At 48.6% G+C, this 18121-nt stretch overlaps 2 protein-coding genes and 1 long non-coding RNA gene across 13 annotated transcripts in view; 1 reads left to right on the forward strand and 2 right to left on the reverse strand.

Annotated features, from left to right (window-relative positions):
- Positions 1–9851, reverse strand: part of Cfap92 (cilia and flagella associated protein 92) — a 55032-nt gene extending 45181 nt beyond the window's left edge. For 4 of the 9 annotated variants that reach the window (XM_039108729.1, XM_017593016.2, XM_039108726.1 and 1 more), the window contains exons 1-3: positions 9744–9851; positions 8637–8977; positions 7782–8065 (exon numbers count right to left, since the gene is read on the reverse strand). In XM_039108729.1, the coding sequence (XP_038964657.1) occupies positions 7782–8043 (262 nt within the window). In that variant the 5' untranslated portion in view covers positions 8044–8065; positions 8637–8977; positions 9744–9851. Of the gene's footprint in view, positions 1–7781; positions 8066–8274; positions 8498–8636; positions 8978–9743 lie in introns of those variants that run through there. The other 5 variants (XM_039108727.1, XM_063285337.1, XM_063285338.1 and 2 more) reach the window with 5 other exon arrangements.
- Positions 9852–15933: 6082 nt separating this feature from the next.
- Positions 15934–16981, reverse strand: LOC100910604 (uncharacterized). Of its 2 annotated transcripts, XR_145950.3 has the most exons (3): positions 16845–16981; positions 16196–16483; positions 15934–16080 (listed from the first exon to the last, which is right to left on the reverse strand). It is a non-coding gene; the product is annotated as an uncharacterized LOC100910604 (long non-coding RNA). The 2 variants fall into 2 exon arrangements; XR_010065870.1 differs by lacking the exon at positions 16196–16483 and having other exon boundaries at positions 16845–16980.
- Positions 16478–18121, forward strand: part of Efcc1 (EF-hand and coiled-coil domain containing 1) — a 32929-nt gene continuing 31285 nt past the window's right edge. The window contains exon 1 of one of the 2 annotated variants that reach the window (XM_006236855.4): positions 16478–17417. In XM_006236855.4, the coding sequence (XP_006236917.1) occupies positions 16770–17417 (648 nt within the window). In that variant the 5' untranslated portion in view covers positions 16478–16769. The remainder of the gene's footprint in view (positions 17418–18121) is intronic. The other variant, NM_001163921.1, reaches the window with a different exon arrangement.

Genomic DNA, 18121 nt, shown 5'->3' on the forward strand with positions numbered 1-18121 from the left:
TGGTAGCAGCATGAACAGGGATCTGAGGTGCTTTGAGCAATGTCTATCTGAGCACCTACTTCCCAGGACCTCTTAGCAGAGTCTTGTAGGAACAAGGATGGCGGTCATCCAGATAGAGACCATCCAGATACAGACTAGGAAAAGTTCATAAGTGATGCTGCCTGTATCAGGTAGACAGGCTGATGAGGTACAGGAGGCAGGGTGGGCTCAGTCAGAAGCCAGAACCCGAGGGACCAGCGTAGTCTGCCTTGAGCTTAAATGAGCCTTTGGGTTGGGTCTTTTCCTACCATAAGAAAGCATTTAGGAACCGCACATATATTTGAGAATCATTTGTTCAGTTGGCTGATTTTGTTTTGAGACATGATCTCAGCAAGGTTCCCAGGATGGTCTTGGGTCCTTGCACCCAAGTGACCCTCCTGCCTCCCAAGTACTTTAGTTACAAACCCAGCTTTCCACACATATCAACCCAAATATAGCTATTTTTAAATGCAAAAGAAAAAATAATGAGGACAAAGCGTTTACATGTGACGGTCTCTCATCTGTTCCCTCTATCTCTTTAGACAAGATGTATCACTATGCTGCCTTAGCTGTTCTGTAGACCAGGCTAGCCTCAAACTCATGGGATCCACCTGCCTCTGCCTCCCAAATGCTTGGACCAAAGGTGTGTGCCATCACCCGAACCCTCAAACATGACTACCTTTAAAGCTAGGTTTTTCTCATTTGTGTTTTGTTTCTGGTTTCTGGGTGATGTTTGTTTATTTGCTTGTTTGTTTATTTATTTGTTTCTATTTTTGCATCTTGGGGTGGGGGTTGTTTCCTTGCTTCCAGGCTGGGCTGTTTCTCTCTGGTCTTTTAGCACTGGAGATAGAGCCCAGGCCTGGAACATGCTAGACACATTAACACTGCCCCACTGCAGGCCCAAGCTGCAGTTTTATGAGTTCAGGTCTTTAACCCCCACTAGCCCCTGTTTCACTCTGGCACTGCCACAGACCTCAGGCAGTGTGGAACAAGGAGCCACTGGCCAATTTCTTGTAGGCATTGAGACCTCCTGTAAGGTTCATGTGCTGGCTAGTTTTACATTAACTTGAAGCAAGCTAGAGGCATCTGAGAGGAGGGAAGCTCAGTTGAGACAATGCCATCCTAAGACCCAGCTATACGCAGGCCTGTAGGGCATTTTTTTTAAATGACCTTTATCTGAATTTATTTTTTGCTGAATTTATTCCTGGGCCATGAGTTTTGTTTCTTCAGGTTCTTCTGGGATATCTTTTTCTTTCATGGAACTGCTTCTTCTGGCTTTGGAACAATCTGTTCCTGCTCAGTGAGGATCATCTCGATGTGGCAGAGGAGCTCATGGCTGGGTTAATCTGGCCATGAGCTCTGTAGGTTCGTTGGCACACCTTAGGTGCTGTGTTCACCTGGATGTGCTCAATGACTACAGAATCTATGTGTAAACCCATAAGTTCAGCATTGTTCTCTGCATTTTTAAGCACGTGCAGCAGAAATTCAGCACTCCATTTTTGGCCACCATCCCTGTGTCCAGCCCCACTGTTTGGCCTGGGCACACCTACTGACTCCACCATTATACCACTGGAATAGCACACATTGCTTCATTTTGTTTTGTTTTGTTTTTAATGTTTTTATTGGATATTTTTTATTTATATTTCAAATGTTATTCCCTTTCCCAGTTTCCTATACATAAGCCCCCTGTCCTATCCTTCCTCCCCCTTCTTCTATGGGGTGTTCCCCCTCCCCAACCACCCACCCCTTCCTACCTCCCCACCCTGACATTCCCCTACTCTGGGGGGTCAAACCCTGGCAGGATCAAGGGCTTCTCCTCCCATTGGTGCCCAACAAGGCCATCCTCTGCTACATATGCAGCTGGAGCCATGGGTCTGTCCATGTGTAGTCTTTGGGTAGTGGTTTAGTCCCTGGGAGCTCTGGTTGGTTGGTATTGTTGTTCTTACCAGATTGCAAACCCCTTCAGCTCCTTCAATCCTTTCTCTAACTCCTCCAATGGGGACCCCCATTCCCAGTTCAGTGATTTGCTGTGAGCATTCACCTCTGTATTTGTCAGGCTCTGGCTCAGCCTCTCAGGAGACAGCTATATCTGGCTCCTGTCAGCATATACTTCTTGGCATCAGCAATACTGTCTAGTTTTGATGGCTGTGTATATATGGGCTGGATCCCTAGGTGAGGCAGGCTCTGCATGGCCATTCCTTCAGGCTCTGCTCCAAACTTTGTCTCCATATCTCCTCCTATGAATATTTGTGTGCCCCCTTTTAAGACGGACTGAAGCATCTGCACTTTGGTTGTCCTTCTTCTTGAGCTTCATGTGGTCTGTGGATTGAATCTTAGGTAATTCGAGCTTTTGGGCTAATATCCACTTATCAGTGAGTGCATACCAGGTGTGCTTTTTTGTGATTGGGCTACCTCACTCAGGATGATATTTTCTAGTTCCATCCATTCATTTGCCTATGAATTTCATGAAACAATTGTTTTTAATAGCTGAGTAGTACTCCATTGTGTAGATGTACCACATTTTCTGTATCCATTCCTCTGTTGAAGGGCATCTGGGTTCTTTCCAGCTTCTGGCTATTATAACTAACGCTGCTATGAACATAGTGGAGCATGTGTCTTTGTTATATGTTGGAGCATCATTTGATGTGTATGCCCAGGAGAGGTATAGCTGGGTCCTCAGATAGTACTATATCCAATTTTCTGAGGAACCTCCAGACTGATTTCCAGAATGGTTGTACCAGTCTGCAATCCCACCAACAATGGAGGAGTGTTCCTCTTTCTCCACATCCTCACCAGCATCTGCTGTCACCTGAGTTTTTTATCTTAGCCATTCTGACTGGTGTGAGGTGGAATCTCAGGGTTTTGATTTGCATTTCCCTGATGACTAAGGATGTTGAGCATTTCTTTAGGTGCTTCTCAGGCATTTGATATTCCTCAGCTGAGAATTCTTTGTTTAGCTCTGTACCCCATTTTTTTTCTTTTTTTCGGAGCTGGGGACTGAACCCAGGGCCTTGTGCTTGCTAGGCAAGCGCTCTACCACTGAGCTAAATCCCCAACCCCTCTGTACCCCATTTTTAATAGGATTATTTGATTCTCTGGAGTCTAGTTTCTTGAGTTCTTTGTATATTTTGGATATTAGCTCTCTATCAGATGTAGGATTGGTAAAGATCTTTTCCCAATCTGTTGGTTGCCGTTTTGTCCTAATGACAGTGTCCTTTGTCTTACAGAAACTTTGCAATTTTATGAGGTCCCATTTGTCAATTCTTGATCTTAGAGCATAAGCCATTGGTGTTCTGTTCAGGAAATTTTCCTCAGTGCCGTGTGTTCAAGGCTCTTCCCCACTTTTTCTTCTATTAGTTTGAGTGTATCTGGTTTGATGTGGAGGTCCTTGATCCACTTAGACATGAGCCTTGTGCAGGGAGATAAGAATGGATCTATTTGCATTCTTCTACATGCTGACCTCCAGGTGAGCCAACACCATTTGATGAAAATGCTATCTTTTTTTCCACTGGATGGTTTTAGCTCCTTTGTCAAAGATCAAGTGACCATAGGTGTGTGGATTCATTTCTGGGTCTTCAGTTCTGTTCCACTGATTTACCTGCCTGTCTCTGTACCAATTCCATACAGTTTTTATCACAATTGCTCTGTAATACTGCTTGAGTTCAGAGATGGTGATTTCCCCAGAAGTTCTTTTACTGTTGCAGATAGTTTTCTCCCCCATTCCCTCTGCCTTGCTAGAAGTCATTAGATTACATTCTTAAAACTAGCCACCAAGGGCTAGTCTTTTACTCATCCACTTCCTCCTCTTGAGGCTGACCACCAAGGTCCAGCTATCAAAGTTTTGAAGTCCCACAGTCAAAGCACCTCATCCTAACAAGGGGGTTTCCCCTTGTGCCTTTATAAACTGCCCTTTTCCTGTGTGCCATCTCTGTCTCCTCTCTACCCAGAGGCAGCCCTTTGTCCTCCAAGGCAAATGCCCTTCCCCCTCTCCCTCCTCCTCTATCTCCTTCTTTGTCCCTTGTCCCTGCCCTCTTTCTCCTTTGTGCTGAGAACAAGGACTTGGGGGTCCTGAGCTGATACCTTTCCTTTCAGAAGTGACCACCTATTTGTATATATAAGAATGTATACATAAAAAATGTATATATAGAATGTCTAGACTGGGTGTTGTGGTGATTGCCTTTAGTGCTAGCGTTTGAAAGGAGAGACAGGCAAATCTCTGTGAATTTGAGGCCAGCCTGTGAGTTGTAAGTCCCAGGACAGCCAGAGCAATATAGTGAGACCCTGTCACAAAAAAACAAAACAAAACAAAACAAAACAAAACAAAACAAAACAAAAAGTCTATGCCAGGGCTGGAGAGGTAGCTCAGTTGGTAAATGCTTGCCATACAACCATGAGGACCTTAGTCTTAAAAAACATCCAGGCATGGCAGCATATACTCGTGATCCCAGGGCTGAGAGTCACGACCAGGAGGATCCGAGGGACTCACTGTCAGGCAAATCTACCTCAATTTCAGGCCACACACACACACACACACAGAGAGAGAGAGAGAGAGAGAGAGAGAGAGAGAGAGAGAGAGAGAGAGAGAGGAGAAACTGAAAGTCAAATACTCACAACTGTGAGGAGGACAGGAGGACAGGGCTGGAGTGGGGCTCAGTGTGGAGCACTTGTTTAGTTGCAGTATCTTAAGGTGTCAAAAAGATTTCAAGATAGAATTTTCCTATGTAACATTTCTAGATTTCCTAGAACTCACTTTGTAGACCAGGTTAGCCTCCAACTCACAGAGATCTGCCTGCCTCTGCCTCCTGAGTGCTAGGATTAAAGATGTTTACCACCACACCTGGCCCTAGGTGTCAATTTTTAAAAGCAAGTGATAGAGTAGGATTGGAGGATGGAGAGAGAGAGAGAGAGAGAGAGAGAGAGAGAGAGAGAGAGAGTCTCCAGCATAGCTGTAGCCATTTTGTTCCATGCCTGCCAGCTGTTCCACAGAGTTGCTATAACATGCCTGCCAGTCATTGACAGAAAAATAATTTGACTCAAAGCAGGATCCTGCTTACCACATACCCTGCTATGTTCTGTAGGTTCTGAGGTTTGTTAATCTTAAGAAATCCCACAACCATACGCTCCACTTAGGAACAATCAGGATAAAGGTCAGTTAGCGCCGTTCTGTCTAGTTAGCCAAAGTAGCTTAAGTCAGAGCCAACCACTGGGCAGCACTTCCTGCACCTGCACATGAGCTCATTGTAGTTTTTTTTTCCTTTATAAGCCAGCCCTGAGAAAAGTTCGAGGCTGTAGCCTCAGCCCTGAATTCTGAGCTATGGCTCTGATCAATCAGAATTAAAGTGTGTGTTCAAAAAACCATCCCTGTCTGACTGCTGACTGAGATCAGTGTTTGTATGTTTTGTGGAACTCTCAGAACCCAGCATATGTGTGTGTGTGTGTGTGTGTGTGTGTGTGTGTGTATGTGATATATATATATATATATATATATATATATATATATATATGCACATGTTCGTATACATGCTTAGATACCAAGGGTGTTGTGATGGCTAATCTTGCTCATCAACCTGATGACTGGGCACTCCTGAAGGATTTTCTTTATTAGATTATTTGAAGCAGGAAAATACACCCCAAATCTGAGCCGCGCTTTCTGGTAGCAGCCCAGATAAAAGGACAGAGAAGAAAACTTTGCTTTTTGCTTCCTTGCTCTTGCTCTCCCTGGCAAGTTCATCTCCCTGATGCTGTGGCAATTCCTTCACCAATATTAGAACCAAGCTCTTCAGAATTCTAACATAGACTGAAGACCAGCAGCTCTCTCAGAATGCTCCAGGCCTTCAACATCCAATTAGGACTGCTCAGACACACAACCCTTTGGACCGAACAACTACCATATTCCCAGTTTCTCTCTAGTATAAAACAGCCACCATTGGACGATTCAGACCATATTCTGCAGACCAATCTAATAAATCCCCTTTTAATATTTGTATTATATCAGCTGGGAGATGGGCCTCTGGGCATATGTAATTGAAATGGAAAGGCAAGCCCACTATGGGCGGCACTATTCCCTAACTGGGATACCTGGCTGAAGAAATAGAAAAGGGAACTTACCAACAGCAGTCATTCATATCCCACCCCCCCCCCCGCTTCTGACCATGAATGCGATGTGAATGGCTCCCTCAGGCTCCCCCCACTGGGACACTGGGCCTGTCCTGATGGGCCTTGAACTGTGAGTCAGAAAAAAAGAAGTTGCTTTTGTCTGGGCATTTTATCACAGCAATAGAAAAAGAAACCAAGACAAAGGAGAGAGTAATGAACCTAGAAATGGTTTCCAGCTAGAGTGGGTCAAGAGTTCTGTGACATTCTGAAGACGTGCTCTGCAAATGCCCTTGGTGAAAATGCTAAGATTGGCCCGCCTAAGACTCGAGCTGCAAGCGTTGCTCGACTAACACTAGTCTCCGTGGCTGCTTTCCGCCGGATAATTTCTTCCAGCTTCTTTTGTTTGATATTAATAGGCCCAAGATTTAGGCGGATGGAAAAAAGCACCTATGGCAAAAGGAGGTCACCGAGCAAGGACAAAGTTTGAATCACCAAGCAGATAAGAGTGAGTGTAAGTCAAATACCTAACAAGACAGAATGCAAGGAAAGGCTGCAACCAATCAAACGGGATACTCAGCAGAGGGGAGGGAGGGAGGGAGGGAGGGAGGAAGAATCACGAGCTAAAGCACTGTTTTCTGCCCCCTGCTCAACCATGTGGCTCGCTCTAACAAGAAAGTTAATCAGAGAGGCAGACTGCGCTCTGTGCATTGGCCACTGCTCTCATTGTGTGAGACGCCCACAGGGCAGCATGCTGAGGAGACTCCTCCGTTAGCCTACAGTTCCAGAGGATGTGCTTCACACATGATGGGGAAGCTATGGTCGCAGGAGCCACCAAAGGGGGAAGAAGCTGCTCGGCTCCTTCTCCTCTTCATTCACTTCCTGCCTGCAGCTCGCAGAATAACGCTGCCCACATTTAGAGTTAGTCTTCCCACCTCAACCTAACCTACACAATCCCTCACCCATATACCCAGCCATTTGTTTCCATGATCTGACAGCCCATCAGGGTGGCAATCAAGATAAACTATCAAAGGTTCGTGCCTGTCCACAGACAGTCAGTGTCCGGAGTAGTACATCTAGCAAGAATTAAAACTAAAGGCTTGGAACAGAGGAAGGCAGGCCACTGATGAGGCACCCTGATGAGGAACCTATGTGGCTCCTGCTTGCGAGCAGTGAGTCTGCTACACTACTAAATTGGTATACCTCTTGACTCAAGAGATTTTGGCCAATGAGTCTGGGATGTATTTTAAGCAAGGCATTAGGTAATAGTGTATGAGAACCAAGTTGTAACTTTTGCAGGGTTTGTTGAGCTGAGGTAGGGAAAGGGAGAGGAGAGGTGAGGGGGAATACAAGGGGAAGGAAGAGAGAAGGAGAGGGGAAAGGGAGGGGAGGGGAAGGGGAGGGAGGAGAGGAAAGGAGGGGAGGAGTGTGACCTGTTTCTTGTGGCCTCAGAGTGGGCTAAGTGAAATTCCCACTATCACCTCCGTGCCTAGCCAATAGCCAGGCCCAAATTTTCTGTCCTTTTTCTGACCTCTCCCTCGATTGACGCTAAGTACTCTAGCATGGGAGGGACAGGCAGAGGGAAAGAGGCAGGGGTGTGCCCTCAGCTCCCAGGGGAAGCCAGTCGTGTCCCACCTTGCTCAGGGGCAAAGCTCTTCCTTACCACCTACCCAGTAGTGAGGGGAAGGCCAGTGAAATCACGAATTTGCAGGGGACAACCTGGGGCACATCAGAGTTAGAGATGCAGGCAGGCCCCTCTGAGGAATGCAGGCTGCTGAACTGGTCCTCAGAGTCCCACTCATTGCCTGGGGTCCTGGACTTCGGGTACTCCTCCGTCTCACATTCGCTCGCTGAGTGGTAATCACTGGCCGTGGAGAGGGGCCTCGTGCTTGCTCTCTCCTCTTCCTCCCAGTCCCATGCCTGCAGGGCCATGTCGCACAGCACTAGAATGGTCCTGGTGGGAGACAGCAAAGATCCCAGGAGTAAATCTACCTGGTGCAGGAAGGCCTGCCCTCCCAGTCCCATCTCTGTCTTGTCTCCAATGTCCCAGGCTTGCAGAGGTCTGCTACACAGTGAGTGCTCCATGGATGGAGAGAAGGAATAGGTGAAGGAACCACCCGAGATTTGCAGCTGGCAGGGAAGGATCACTGATGTTTCTCCAACCTGAGCTCGTCCAACTCGTCTCTCAGAAATCAGGAGTTGGTCAGGGGGTGCTCTTGGCATACGGATCCAGGTGACCCAGGAGGCACCTGAAGATGGGAGATCCGGCTCCTTTCAAGAGCATGCAGCAGAGTCCCAGATGTGGCAACAGCACAGGCGTGGCAGTTCCCACTTGCAGAGGGGAAAGTGAGCGGGCCCAGTATATACCGGACCCTGGGAAGCTGACCTGAAGCGAGACAAAGAGTTCTAGCTTGGACATCACTCAGGTTTCAAGATACAGAAGTCTAGCTGCCAGGAAATCGGTGCCTCGGGGACCGGGGGTATCTGGGGTGAAATAGAGGCTGAACCCAAGGCCCGAGGATTACCTGTGAGTGGGCACACCTGTTGGCTCCTGCACCTGCTGCACAGTTGCAGCCACTTGAATCAGGGGAGTTCAGCGCAGGCGCTAAGGGAGCACAGTCCCAAAAAGACTCTGTTAGGCGGTTGCCAGGAGATCACAGTCTACGGCTGGGGGCGGGGCTTCCTTCCTGCGGCTGAGTTCGGCTCCTGGCTATAGGCTCTGATGGGAGCCTGCTTCTTCTAGATATTCGGGGAGGTGGTGGGGGGTATAAATTTCAACAAGGAATTCACTACGGGGAATGGGGGACGAGCAGGCAGGGGCTTCTCACAACACACACAGCTTCTGCTCTGCCTTGGTGCACCAGACCTGGCAAAAGGTGGAAGGAAGAATCAGATAGTTCCAATATTTAAAAAACTCTCACTCTGAGCTGGATACCTGCTAGGTCCTCTCTCTATGTCTCCGCCCACTCCCACCTCCCACGCTTAAATAAACGATAAATAAAGGAAACGATGGTCTCTACATATTCAGACCTCAAAAGAGCGTGAGAGGTCTGTTCCTCTGAAATGAGGCTACAGACTTAAAAGGGTGAAGCAGCTACAGCCGGTATGTTGCAGCACTGGACTGGAGTCTGGACTTCCGGCCACCAATGCCTGCACGCCACAGCAGAGCCTACCCACACTGAAACACCCTGGCTAAGCACCCCAGCTGCTGCCGCTGACCCAGAAGGCCACTGCACATCAAGTGGCCTGAGGCAAAGAGGAACAGCCCACAGTGGACTGACCAGATGGGACAGGGATGGACATCAAGAGGTAATGAAAACCAGACAGGGCTGTGGAAGCAGGAAACAGCCTACGCAGAAGAAATGGCACATACAAGGTCGAGAGGGTGAAAACTCATGACAAGTTCATAGAAAACAGACAAATGACAAGATGGCTTTTGGTACACAGGGCCCAAAGGCAGGCATGAGTTAGCACTATGCTCAGTGGGGGATGTGGAGGGCTGGTGGGATGGTTGGTAGGTTTTCTAGTGAGGGAGTGTTCCATCAGCCGGTTTAGTAAAGAAAGGGGAGCACGAAGCTTAGCCTACATTTGGTAGCTGCGGAAAGTGAAGTTGGAGTTGACCTATGACCTACTTTTAGTCTCAGAGCAGAGTCAGTAGAGTTGGAGCTGGAAGCAAGTCCCAAGCTTCCCAGTGCGTACTGTTCTAGGTCGTCAGATGAGATAGAACATTCTGGAACACTGCATAGTAAACAGAACCCTCGGGTTAAACCAACAGAAAACCAGAACCTCAAGAAAAACTAGAAGGGGTGGACACTGAATGGCAGCAAGTCCCTTTAAGGAAGGCTATTCACCTTGTCCACACCCCTGCACCCTAGTGATTGCACTCCCTAAACCAAGACACAGGAGATACGCAGCTCCTAAAGCCAACAGGAGCAGGAGCAGGTCAGCCACTCCATCCCTCATAACAGACACTGGGACTCTGTCCCTTGGTCTCCACCTACAACCTCGATTCTGATTTCCCGCTGAAGGGTCCTTTCATGCTTAATTGAAACCACGATTTTTATTTTTAGTGCGCAAACAGATACATGCTACTTGTGTGGAGACCTGGATGAATGACTCATGTTTCCGAGATCCCACACAATAATGAGCCAATTGGTCAATTCAGCTCTGTGTCAGGATTAAACACCTGTATCCTTTCTTTTCACCTCAAGATACTTGTGAATAGCAACTTCTTCCTTAGCTAAATAGTTGAGCGCCTGAAGAACACCAGGAGCAAGTCTTACTGGGTGTCAAGATTGTATTGCCCACTATAAAACCTACATGAAGTCTGGCTTTACTCTGCCACATCATCAGAGATCAGCTTCAGCAAAGTGGAGGCACCTCAGCAGGAAGGCACAGCCGAATTGGACAGGTCCTTCCCGGGAACAGAGAGAGACAGAGACAGAGACAGAGACAGAGACAGAGACAGAGACAGAGACAGAGACAGAGAGGGATCCATGATCATGCTATCTGGCAACAGAGTTCAAAGTGTCTTTGATCACATTACCTAAGGACAGTAGCCATAATCCCCAGACTCAGGGTGAGAGGTCATAGGTCTGGGTCAAAGGGCCAAAGCCTATCCTAAATGCACATCAGTGTTACCCAGAATACATCAGAAATAAGATTTTGCTGGGCCTAATGGCACAGGCCTGTCATCCTATATTATTAAGAGACTGGGGCAGGAGAATCACAAGTTCAAGACTATCTAGGACTACAACATGAGTTCAAGACCACCTTGGGCAGTTTAGAGAGAACCTGTCTCAAAACAAAAAGTAAAAAAGAACGTATCTCCATGGTAAAGAGCTTGCTCAGCGTGTGCCAGGCCCTGGGTCAACCTCCCAGCATAATAGCCATACTAATAACAATAATTAATATTCTGAGGTTTCCTTCCAGGCCCTGAGGGATAACTCTCCAGGAAGAAGGCTTAGGGGCCCGAGGCATTGTGTTTTCCAAGGATAGATCACCTCTCAGACATCTCATGCTCTTCCTCTGAGCGTTCACTACTCCTCCCCTCCAGTGGTTCAGCCAATGAAGTTCACAGATGTAACACCGTGTGACTTCATCTGCAAAGACAGCCTCTACATTGTCTACAAGTATAGACGGCCACACAGGATCCCGTGGAGCTGTTTTGACAGCTCCTAGCTAATGTCAGTCCCCAGGCTATAAGCATAATGACTGCTACCACACAGGTCGTAACTGTCTCCAGCAAACGCTCTCTATCCCTGAGTAAATCGCTGTCCTCTTAATTTACGAACTTTGCCCTTTCAAAGTGTCAGATGTGCCGTGAGCCCCACCACAAAGCAGTTCAAGCAGCGCCCGCCCCCCATTCTTTCACGCCTCAGCACATGGAAAAATCTAGAATAAACACATCACAAATACACTGTCGGCTAGATGGTTGCAGGATCTCGGGTGACCTTTGCTTCGTGATGTATTTCTAGACTTCATACTGACACTTTGAACAGCGCACTTTTGGAAGCAGCTCAAACAATACTGAAGTGACTTCACAAGTACTTTGCCAGGACTTCAACCCTTCCCCCACAGGCGCCCCAACCCCCTACCCCCAGCGCGTACAAAGGAACTCACAAACCTTCTGAGTTTGCATGCTTTGAACCTCCAACAAAAGCCTTCAGGATCCAAGTGGGATTGTTTCAGGGGTGCCTAGTAACACAGCCCACAGACAGACAGGCCTAACAGCGCGCCATTATAAACCCTTCCCCACTAAGCTGCAGGAGGCTGGGGGAATCGCCCGCCCATGGGAAGATGCTGACAAGCTTGGTTTTCAGTGCTGTCTGGCCCAGGAGAGCTTCTGTCTGAAGGAGTCCTTCAGCAGTGCCGTCACCAGCAAGGGACTAGGAAGTGTGTTTGTGGCATCTTAAGCTGAGCCTTCAAAACTGTCATGAGACCGGGCTGGTCCGCAAAGACAGGACTCTATCACAGCCCAGATGTTGGCCTTAAATGGCTACATTAAGCTCTAGGCCAGGATTTCATGGTCCAGCAGGAGGTACGTTCCAGAGGTAGTTTTCCCTTTTGGTGCTGTGAATTCATACTCACCAATACGAATTGGTGCGAAGCAAAGCAACCAAGTACCTACTTTGTGATGACCGTTGGAGCACCAGGTTTCCAGCCTAGCGCGGCTCAGGCCATGAATGAAGCTCAAGCACGACATAGTGTGAGGGTTGCTTTAAAACTCACACACCAATAAAAGACATGCATTATTTGTGACTAACAGCCACAGGAGCAGACACAAAGCAACGTGCTACCATGCCCTTTGCTGGGACAACCGTGGGGAAGAAGCTGAAACAAAAGCCATAGGCCTGTTTCTTCTGCTGTGTTAAATACTGTTCCGGGTGAGCACGTCAGGCAGGGCTCCTCCCACATGGTCTGGTGTTTCCTGCCAGGGCTGATAGGATCCATGGTAGGTGAGGTGAAGGAGGTGTGGGTCAGTGAAGAGATGCTGAGGCCTGAGGCAGGGAACGCTGATGGTAGAGGTTAAAGGGACAGTAGGTACTGATGTGCCATTCTTGGGGTCAAGATGATGAGTTTGTCTTTCATCCCTAGTGAGTTCTGAGCAGAGGAGCAGGGTCATGGAATAACTTAAGATTTAACCACATCCCTCAAGAACCGGACACAGGCATTCAAGGGCATGAATATATGTACATAAAACTCAAGCTTTTGGAGCAGGTGAAGCAATCGCACAGCAGAGAGATGCTAGAAGCTTGGCCTAGAGTGATCTCAGTACACTAGGATCCTAGGAGGCAGATTCAGGACAAGTTTCAAAGGCAGGTCCAGGGGACAAGTTTACAGTAGGATCTAGGGTATGCCTCAGGGGAACCTTGTTATAATTCTGAACTTCCATGTCTTCCAAAGGTACGTATGTGAAAACCTTGGTCCCTTGGGTGCTGCTACTGGCAGGTGACAAAAAGTTCAGGAGATGAGGCCTAGTAGCTTGCTGCTTGGGTTGTGTCGGTAAGGACAACAGTGGACTCCTGGTCCCGTCCTCTTCTTTTTCTTTCCAGCTTTCTTAGTTAGGGTTTCATTGCTATGAAGAGACAACATGACCACGGCAACTCTTATTTTATTTTATTTTATTTTTTTTTTTGGTTCTTTTTTTCGGAGCTGGGAACCAAACCCAGGGCCTTGCGCTTCCTAGGCAAGCGCTCTACCACTGAGCTAAATCCCCAACCCCGCGGCAACTCTTATAAAGGAAAACATTTCATTTAGGCTGGCTTACAGTTCAGAGGTTTAGTCCAGTATCATCATGGCGAGAAGCACAGCAGCGTGCAGGCAGACACGGTGCTGGGGAAGGAGCCGAGAGTTCTATGTCTTAATCCAAAGGCAGCAGAACAATACTGTGAGTCACACTGCGCACAGCTTAGTTATACAAGGTCACACCTACTCCAAGACCACACTCCTAATAGTGTCACTTCCTATGGGCCGATAGGGGCCATTTTATTCAAACCACCACACCACCCATGAAGTGTATGGCGTTTTAACCACCATGCATTCATATATGTCACCAAAAGGCCCCAAAGCAAACTGTGAGTCAAAATAAATCTCTCTCCTCCTACAAAGCTAGTCACCTGGGGTACTTGTTACGGTGATGGTACCAGCTGACTGGTACAGGCCTGAAGAAAGACTTTGGCAGCAGGCACTGCAGTGGAGAAAGTGCAGGCAGAGCATCTCTGCATTACTCGACACACTGGAGAACACATGGAGGCCTCTTTGGGGAAGACAGGGACCATTCCTCAAGAAGACATCAAACTACCACAGGATCCCTCTGTCCTAGGATGCTTCCTATTGCTGGGATACCGAAAGCAACCCGAGGAGGAATGAACGGGTCTATCTGCCTGACAGACCACACTGCAGTACTGAGGGAGGCCACGGCAGGAACTGAAGCAAAGGTCACCGGGAAACCATGGTCACTGACTTGTTCTACATGGCTTACTAAGTCTGCTTTCCTATATAATACAGAATTATGGGCCCCAGGGTGGCTCATAAACAGCGGGATGGGCCCTCATCCCATATCGATCATTAATCAAGGAAAATGACCCCACAGACATGCCCACGGTCCAATCTGATAGAGACAATTTCTCAGTTGACACTCCCTCTTCCAGAGTGATTCCAGCTTTGCCTAGCCAGCACAACCACTAATCCACTCTTCAGTATACACCTACAGGGAGTGAATCGCACGAACTCAAACAAACAAAATCCCTAGCAGGGTCACTCACAACAGTCAAACACCAACACCCATTAGCTAATGGATAAAAAAATGCAAGATGTGGTCTGTCCACACAGTGGAGCATCCCTCAGAAGTAACACAGAATGCAAGTGTATGTGACAACACCTTCCTTAGAAAGCCAGGACGAGACTTCTGTTTGTTTGTTTGTTTGTTTGTTTTGAGTTATTTTGCTTGTTTGTTTTTTATTTCTATTTTTATTTTTTCTCTTCTTTTGTGGGGGAAGGTTGCAAGGGCAGAGGGTGGATATGAAGAGACGAGGAGATGACTGGGATTGAGGCGCATGATGTGAAATTCACGAAGAACAAATAAAAATTTAATTTTAAAAATGAAAGAGAGGGTTGGAGAGATGGCTCAGTGGTTAAGAGCACAGACTGCTCTTCCAGAGATCCTGAGCTCAAATCCCAGCAACCACATGGTGGCTCACAGCCATCTGTAATGAGATCTGATGCCCTCTTCTGGTGTGTCTGAAGACAGCTACAGTGTACTCATATAATAAATAAAAAAATGTTGGGGATTTAGCTCAGCGGAAGAGCGCTTGCCTAGCAAGCGCAAGGCCCTGGGTTCGGTCCCCAGCTCCGAAAAAAAGAAAAAAAAAGAAAAATAAATAAATAAAATATTTTAAAAAATAAAAAAGAGAAGGCTGGAGAGAGGGCTCAGGGGTTAAGAGCACTGACTGCTCTTCCAGAGGTCCTGAGTTCAAATCCCAGCAACCACATGGTGGCTCACAGCCATCTGTAATGGGATCTGATGCCTTCTTTTGCTGTGTCTGAAAACATCTACAGTGTACTTATATATAATAAATATATCTTTTGTTAAAAGAAGAGGAAAGAGAAAGAGAAAGCCTAGGGCGAGGCAGGCCCTAAGTGGCTCACTTGCACTTGGCCAAGTAAGGAAGTGTTGAATGTGCTGCTCTTACATTTCTATCAGTGCAGCAGAGGGCGTGACGTTAGGTAGTGCGAGCATGCCAGTCTTTTCCTGTGCGGTTACAACACACGGCTTAGCTACAAATGTCTTTGGTGTCAAAAGTACTTTTGTCTCAAAAAGTAATGTACATTTTATATTCTATTCAATATTATCTGCACCTGTTCTAATATAAAAAGTGTTTTGCATTACCTACATTTTTCTCCCCCCCAAAAAAAATTAAATAAAAATGATCTAAGAATACAAAAAAAAATGCAAGCAAACACACAAACAAAAAGATTACACAAAGGACTACTTCAAATTTCCCCCCTTTTTAATCTTATGTGTATGGGTGTTTTGCTTCCATTTGTCTGTGTGTCATGGGCATGAAGTGCTCATGGCGGTCAGATGAGGGCATTGGACTCTCTGGGACTGAAGTTACAGGTGGTTGTGAGCCACTTTGTAGGAACGAGAATTGAACCCAGGTCCTCTAGAAGAGCAGCCAATCTCATCTATCCAAACTGCTCGGGATGTCTGATTCCTTCCCGGTTAGAGGTGTGCCTTGGACAAAGTGCTTAAGAATGTGTAGGACAAAGGACAGAGTGCTGGTCTGGGGTGCTATAATGGAGGAAACGAAATGATAATACTTTTCAACTGAGATTTAATATTTAAAATCAGAGCTGTACACAAAACAAGATCTGCCTATCAAGGGCCACGGAGTTTGCCTTTTGCTCCAACATGGCTGGGTAAGGTTTCCATGGCAGGTAACAGGTGGAGTCAACACCACATCTCTGAAAGAGAAAAGGAAAACCAGTTAGCACTCAAGAGCAAGCAGGTCTGTCCAGCATCTTCCATAAACAAGTTCTAGGACGCCAGAGAAAATGGTGGCCAAACAACCCTGTTTACCTCATCCCAGTCCGCGGAAGGGACTCAGGCCACCACCTGGAGCCCAAAGGTGGCAGCAGTGGACAACCACTTTCCTCCCGCCATAACTCTGACTTCATCCACTTCCAAGTTTGTTTGCTCCTCGGTTCTAGTTAGGTAGGGGGCGGGAGAGCTTAGGAAGCAGTCTGGAGAGGAGGCCTCGCAAAAGAGGCAGAGGACTCTAGGCAGGTTGCCGGGCCAGGGTTGGGAATTGCAAAATACAACAGCAGGCGCAGGAGCTCCAGCCTCTGGTGACAATAGCGGAAAGGCCTGGAGAGGGCAAAAGAACCGAGCCTGGGACTGGTTACAGTGATGGGAATGGGGATGCGATGGGGAGCGATGGGGAGCGCAGGTCAAAGCCATTACTAGAGCGCGCAGCCCCAGCGCCTCCCACCGGGATAAGCACAGACGTCCTGTACGGCCCACGCAGCTGCCTGGCCACAGTCCGGTGCCTCTCCAGCCCGGCGGTGGCCGTCCGGCCCCTCCCTCGGCGGACTGGAGCGGCCGTCTGAAGGCGCCGATCCGATCCACTGAGAGGAGCCGCCGAGGTCGAGGCATGGAGAGCTCGGCGGGAGACCCATACCGGCGGCCCGCGCGGCGTGCTCAGTGGCTGCTGAGCGCCTTGGCTCACCATTACGGGCTGGACCGCGGCGTGGAGAACGAGATCGTGGTGCTGGCTACCGGTCTGGACCAGTATCTGCAGGAGGTCTTCCACCACTTGGACTGCCGGGGCGCTGGCCGCCTGCCGCGCGCCGACTTCCGTGCACTCTGCGCGGTCCTGGGACTGAACGCTGATGGGGAGGCGGCCAAGGAAGACGCAAACTCCACGGAGGTGGCCGCCAAGAACCCGGCTACTGGGATGATCGCTGGCGGAGACGCGGACGTCAGGGAAGAGGCGCTCCTGGCTTTGCGGGCCGATCCTCCTGAACTCACCTTCCGCCAGTTCCACGCGCGCCTCTGTGGCTACTTCAGTAGTCGAGCGGGGTCCCGGCTGCCTCGCGGAGCTCTGAGCGAGCACATCGAGACGCAGATCCGCCTCCGCCGTCCGCGCCGCCGCCGCCGGCCTGGCTCACCGAGCCTGCACGGTGGCGCCTATGGCGAGCGCGTGGCACATCTAGAGGAGGAAAACAGTAGCCTACGCGAGTTGGTGGAGGACCTACGTGCTGCGCTGCAGAGCAGTGACGCGCGCTGCCTGGCCCTTCAGGTGCGCGGGACGCCGGGGGTGGAGACATAGGCACTGGGCCGTGGCCCACCCCCTCCTCAGCTGGCCCTCAACCCACCCTCTTCATTCCAACTTTCACCCCAATGTATCATCCCTTAAGACCCCAGCTTCCTATCTGTCTAATTCTAGAAGGAGCCTGTTTAGGCAGTCACATAGTGATGGGTCAGCAGGCATCATTCTTCAGGAAGGTTTACGTAAAACAGAAAGGATCATCCTTCCCCCAAGTCAGCGAAACCCATAGAATCCCTCACCCGCAGGCCCCTAGCCCAGGTGAGAAAGACACCCGATGGCTAACATTGAGCGCCAAGCTCACTCTGCGCTACTGAGGTGGAGCCACTGACTGAGCTGTAGATTCAGCCTGGCCTTTGGGATCAGTCAAGGAACACTCGCGTCCTACACACAGATAAGTGTTGAGTGCTGCTCAGGTGACCAGCCAAGGGAGAAAAGGAGCCCCTATGAGAAGAGGACCTGAAGGTGGCGTTACATTGGTGTCTCCTGCCTCCTAGATGCTGCAGGGTACAATTAGGTGTCAAAGTGTCCTTCCGAGGTTCTTATGTGTGCCAGGATTGCGTCAGACGCGGCAGAGGGAACTCTCGGAGTACGCAGAGTCGTGTGTGGGGTGCCTGAGACTGGCTAAAAGGGTCTCTCCATCTCTCACACTCAAGTTGTGCCAGCTTCCTTTATGC

Source organism: Rattus norvegicus, chromosome 4, assembly GCF_036323735.1.
Source record: "Rattus norvegicus strain BN/NHsdMcwi chromosome 4, GRCr8, whole genome shotgun sequence".
NCBI classification, from domain to species: domain Eukaryota; kingdom Metazoa; phylum Chordata; class Mammalia; order Rodentia; family Muridae; genus Rattus; species Rattus norvegicus.